Source organism: Pundamilia nyererei, unplaced genomic scaffold (assembly GCF_000239375.1).
Source record: "Pundamilia nyererei isolate P.nyererei 1_Seehausen unplaced genomic scaffold, PunNye1.0 scaffold00121, whole genome shotgun sequence".
Lineage (NCBI taxonomy): Eukaryota > Metazoa > Chordata > Actinopteri > Cichliformes > Cichlidae > Pundamilia > Pundamilia nyererei.
Window position 1 is genome coordinate 488,980 of NW_005187522.1, and position 6,142 is coordinate 495,121.

The 6,142-nt window shown below is 43.1% G+C and overlaps 1 protein-coding gene across 1 annotated transcript in view; it reads left to right on the top strand.

Moving 5' to 3' along the window:
* The window catches only part of emilin2a (elastin microfibril interfacer 2a), an 18,824-nt gene that overhangs the window by 4,630 nt on the left and 8,052 nt on the right, over positions 1–6,142 (top strand). Inside the window, exons 3-4 of the mRNA XM_005742498.1 lie at positions 188–378; positions 491–2,440. Of these exons, the coding sequence (XP_005742555.1) occupies positions 188–378; positions 491–2,440 (2,141 nt within the window). The remainder of the gene's footprint in view (positions 1–187; positions 379–490; positions 2,441–6,142) is intronic.

The following is a 6,142-nucleotide window of genomic DNA, read 5'->3' on the forward strand; positions in this document are numbered from 1 at the left end:
ATTCATGGATTTTTTTTTCACATTCTGTCTCTCACAGTTGAAGTGTACCTCTGGTGCGAATTACTGACCTCTGTCATCATTTTAAGTGGGGGAACTTGCACAATCGGTGGCTGACTAAATACTTTTTTGCCCCACTGCATGTGTTTGAACAACAAAACTCATTTATTTCTCTGCTTTTTGTTTACAGGTACAAAACTCGATTTCGACCCACATACAAGATCGCTTATAAGACGGTCACAGAGTTAGAGTGGAGATGCTGTCCTAATTACCAAGGTCCAAACTGTAAAGACTCAAAACCAACCCCTAACCGGCAAACAGTTCAGGGAACGCAGCCTTACCGCCCACCAAATCCTGGACATACAACCAGACACATACAGAGTGAGAAATCAACTTTATACTAACAGTATTTTACTAAACATTAGTATGTGCCACTAACAAAGTAACTTTTACTTATTTATGTTATAATTCACAAGTTATTTCATTACTCCAGGGCCGGAGCGAAGAGAGACCCCGCAGCATGTGACAAGGCCTGGTGGGACAGATAAAGTGCATCTTCTGGAAGGTGAAGTTCAGCGTCTGTCTCAGACAGTCCTGGATCTCCAGTCTGCTTTGACAGGGTTAACTGCAAACCTGCAAGAGGACACAAAGAAGATGCTCATGACACTTCTAAACAACATGCGCCCACCAGACAGTCCCACAGATGCAGCTACGGAGGAGAACCCGGCCGTTTTGGATGGTCATCAGGCCACCAGGGGTGGGATGCCAGGACAGAAGGACATAGAAAAAATAGTCGCTCGTTTGGATGATATCAATAACGCGCTGCAAAGCAAGGATGAAGCTTTGGAAGACCTAAGAGGAATCACAACAAGTCATGAGGGCCAGATACGTGTCCTCATGGATGCCTCTCAGTCTCAAGCTTCACCCATACCGGATTTTGATGTTATACAGACTTACATTGATGGAAAATTTGAAAGCCTAAAGAAAGAGATTGACCAGAATTTGGAGGAGCAAATGGCCAAAGCTCAGAGCTCATGTAATGACAAGCTCCAGAAGCTGCAGAAGACCTGTGAAGATAGCCATGATGAAGTATTGGACAGGTTTACCAAGTTGGTCAATTCCAAGGAGGCTGATCTGCGAAAGGAGATCCGATCGCTGCGTCTAGACTTGGCTGCTGCAGATGGACCTGTGCGAACCCAAAGGCAGACGGATCCATCCAAAGAGGAAAAAGAACACGGTGACCATAAAGACCTGTGGCGTGAGATTGACCGCATTGCAGAGGCTCACCGCATCCTGAATGTCCGCATTGACAATGAGCTGGAAAATCTGTCTGCTCCACAAGAAAGCATCAGCGATTTTTCCGTATTGATTGAGGAGCTGGAGGCACGTATAAATATCACAGAACTAAATGCAGAGACTCACTGCTTCTACATCGAGGAAAAGCTAACCCGTACAATCACAGAGGAAGTGGCAGCTCTTCGGACGCTTCTGGATGGACGTCTGAACGGCATGGAGGACCAGTTTACAAACATGCTGGTGGAAATGAGCCAAAACAATTTCCCTGGGGAGTTTAGTGACTCTATTAATGCCATCCAGTCAGAAGTTAACAACAACAAGCTCCTCCTCCAAGGTTTGGATGACAAGGTTAACACTGTTGGAGAATTGTGCTCTGCAGGATGTTCAGGCTCACAAAATACCGCAGGACAGGTAACTTCTGCACCTAAACTTAATGGTCTAGAAAACATTTTGAAGGACCTGTATCGGTACAGAAATGACCTGGACGTCCTTCACACAGATGTGAGTTCCAACACAGCCAAGCTCAGCCAACTTGAGAATTTTGTTCAGAGGTACTCAGGAGCAGCAGAGAGAAGTGTGCAGACAATGGATGACTTCAAGAAGGGACTGAATAATCTTGAAAACAACGTACTCGGTCTGTCTGGCGCTGTTACTGGTTTAAGTGATTCCTTAGGCAAATACAACCAAGATATGCAGAAAATAAACTCAACATGCTGCTATGCTGAGCAGAGAGGCGAAGGCAGTACAGCACAGGACAGCTGGAGTACATCTGAATCCACTCAACGTAAGGTGGGGGAGCTGGAGGACAGACTCGATACGCTTAGCAGACAGGTGTCATCTGAACTGGGTGAATGTAAACAGAACACACAGGGTGTTTCTGATGGCATCTCCGCTGTGGATGGACGTGTAACCCGACTCGAAAAGGTGTGTGGAAGGTTAGACGGAGTTTCTGCTAACATCAAAGACCTGAAAGATGGGCTAGAGAGACATGTTGCCGGCCTGCGGGACTGCGTCGACAGAATGAACATCACATGTGGAAATCACGGAGCAGAAATCAATGCTCTGCAAAAATCCTTGCAGAAGTTTCAGGGACAGCTATCCGCCATGGCCAAAAGTGTTTTGAAGGACGGCGGTGACAAAGAGCCAGGTGAGTTGATAGCAATAAAACAGTTCAGTCTTTATTTTTTTTAAAATCGCAAACAAACTTTTAATGGACAGCTGTGACATTCCTGTCCACACATTAATATAGTCACACCCAAAATGAAGCTTAAAAGAGCATAGTAACAAGCACTCTGCTCATCGCATCAACCAAACACAACAAAAGATGAAAGTGTTCACAGCTTTTTAAAGCGTAAACACGCAAAGGCTTTAAAAAAAATGGCCTGACAGAGTCAATCACTTAAACATGAATCCAGATGCATTCTTCTGGAAGTCTTTCCTGGAAGACATTCAGTGTTGCACTCATTTTCCCAAAAATAATGGAAATAGCTGTCTAAAGAATGCAAAGTCAAAAAAAGATGAAGTTCAGACACTGATTACTTTAATCTCTGCACACCAGTAGAGTGCTGCTAACATGGACTAAATGTCAAAATATGAGTTCCAAAAGTTGCCTGAATCATCCCCCCCAATTCTGACTTGGAAAGAGACGGAGAAGGAGACCTTACAGACGCCCTGTGAACATCTGACGCGCACTTTGATAGGAGCACAGTGACACTTTCAGAGCCTAAAGGTGAATACGGGCATGTAGGTGGTGCTTGTGAAATGAAACAACAGCAGCTGTGGCAGCAAATGGCTTTCGTGTGATCTGTATGGCAGCAAAGGAGTGATACTATCAGATTAATGAGGCACAGTAATGAAAAGGGTGTGCTGGAAGTACAGTATGAAGCAACGAGAAGAGTACGCCATGTGCCTTTTGTAGCATTTACAAGTCGACTGTCTCAACTAGCTAGCAGGCTTTGCTTCATTAGCGGGCAGAGTTATCACGATAGGGAATCATGACAGTAATTGGAGTCAGATTATGGCACAGTTTAGCCACTTAAGGGTCCATTAGTTCAGGGGATTCCCACATTAGTGCAGTCAAGCACTGAAATTAGCCAGAAGAACCCAAGTAAAAAGTAAAAAAGTAGTGGCTACATGCACATAATCTTTTTTGTCAGCGTCCTGCCTAGTTTTCACTATCTGAGTTTATCAAGTATGATTAACATCTGTGTAAACACAAACTTTTCCTGTGGATAATCTCCACATAATGCTGGCTTGGTTTACGTGAAGGCTTGAACAGCTACAGGGTATTTCTCAAAATGGGAGGGCACAAGTTCACTGAGCCTCCCGTGCTTGCCTCCAGCATGTCATTCAATATGTCCCAGCACTGAGAAGCAGAGGCCCACATTAGAGACTTCCTGTGGCTTAGATTTGTGTTGTCCCAGGAATCCCCCTTTTTTGTACAGGCAATGAAACATGCAAATGAAATCTGAAAATTTTTACAGCCATTCCAGTGCCTATGATGATTTACTCACAGTGTTACGTGCCTTGTTACTCTGTGACGTAAATATCACTTAAACACTCAACAGACTGCTCCTTCTCCCCCAGTCCTTTCATGAGTTGTGAGGTCTTCTTTCTTTCACCATAATTCCCCTTTATTTGCAATACCACAGAACTGCGGACCTCAACCTCAGCTCCCAGTCCCTCAGTACACATACCTCTACCCCTCCCTCGTTTCTTTCTCTTTACACATGTACACATACCAGCCTCGAGAGATTCCCGCAGGGTGACCTAAGCCCGATGTGTGGAGTCTGGTCCTCATTAAGGGCCCTGACTCACCGCTGGAGTCAGTCTTGATGGAGAGGGGAGAAGAAGGGCTCCACACCCAGGACCAGATGCTTCAGCTACCCTCAGCTGTGATGTCATGACTGGGGCCCCATTACCAGTCCCTCCCACATTATTCTCCAAAACAATAGAGCGATAGGGAGCTGCGGAGAAAAGCGGGCCGATGAATTGTACCCATTTCAGCATTTGCCAAATATGGCCTGTTATTTCCAAACAAGGATGTTTGATTTCATTATCTTACAAGGAACATTAAGCTTGGTTTATAATCAGAACCCCCACTTCCCACCTTTCCAACTTCAGATAGAGGGTGGCTGTGTCAGCTATTCTTTGCAACTTTCTGAGACAGGCAAGCTGGCATTCACAATCACTTCTTACTGTGATTGGCCTCTTGAGGTGAGAGAGGAGCAGGGAATTTTAAGCTACCCAGCATTTTCTTTAATCACTCAAGTTTGTCTGCTATTTGTGGCATTTTTCATATGTCCGTTTTAGCAAAGAGACATTTATCGCTTGTGTGCACCATTATTTCAGTCTATACTGTAGCAACCTGCTAACTTAACTCAAAGAGGGAGAAAACGGCTAGCTTGGTTCCAAGACAAATTAACTGCAACTTCCTGGAGTGTCAACTTGTTGCCTGGTAACTGGTAACTGGTTTCCCCCCATAACATGCTAAAGTGTCACTGAGTTGCCATTTTTCTACTGATTTAACAAAGATACAGCTTGTTAAATAGAACATTTCTGAGAAGCTGGTCGGCAGGACACCAGGCAACCTGTTTCAAATTTTTCTTCCAGCCTACATTAGCAAACTGCTCGAGGTAACTCACCTAAATCTCAGCATGAGCAGAGTAAATAAGCTTACTGTATTTCTAAAAGTGTCAGAATTTTTCCCTTCAAAGAGTAATCTCATTTTCTTTTAGTCCTAAATCCCACAAGAGAGGGAGTTGGACTTTATGGCTTGAGATTTAATGGTTACTTCAAGTTTGGAAAGGAGAGAAATTGTCTAAATAGAGATAAAATATCCACAAAAAATCCCTGCTCTGTGGGTGTGGTGGTGGCTGAGAGCCTACTGAAATGTTTCCTCTCTGTGTTTGAGCTCATATTCTCCACACAGTCATATGAGGACCCAGAGGAGGCTGCAAACAGATGATGTGTTGTAATAACATAACTGAAAGATTGACTGGAATAGCTTTGCCCTTACACAGCGTGACTGTTGAATTGGAATTGTGTGACTTTAGTTTTAAAGTGTTGGCACTGCTTAGCCCTCAGCAGCTGCTCCTGCTGCAGAGGTCTGCCACTACTGCTTTTGTTTTTTGTATCTAGTTGCTTTCCCTCTGAGAGGGAGTTGTGGTTAAGAAGAAATTATTCTGTGGAAACATTCAAAAGTCTGTGATCTACCAACGAAATCTGAAATTACGCAAGAGATTTCAATCTCTCAAGAATTGGCAAACTAGTTTCATACAGTCATGGTTAAAAAAAAAAGGAAAAAGGAAAGTACAGCCTTTGTTAAGTATAAAGTTTTACATATCAAGATATTTTAAAAAAAAACTCAAGTACTTATCAGGTCTTAAAATAAGGTAAATACATTCTGACACGGTGTCGTTAGCCAGAATGCAGAAGCAGTATATGAAAAACTTGTTTCAGTAACTTGTTAAGTCACCTTTAGCAGCAATACCTCAAATGAAAGATTTCTATATGACTTTATCAGACTCTCACATTGTTGTGGAGGAATTCTGGTGCATTGTTCTTTTCATTGAGGTTTTCATTCATGCACAGCTCTCTTAATGCAAGCCACATCATTACAATCTGAACTTTGACTGGGTCACTGCAAAACCTTGATCCTTGTCTTTTTCAGCAATTCACCGTCCTGTTGCATTCAGCTAAGCTTTTATCTGTCTGACAGATGGTCTCACATATAACCAGTGTTGGTCAAGTTACTTGAAAAAAGTAATCAGTAACTAATTACTGATTACTTCCCCAAAAAGTAATCCCGTTACTTTACTGATTACTTATTTTCAAAAGTAATTAATTA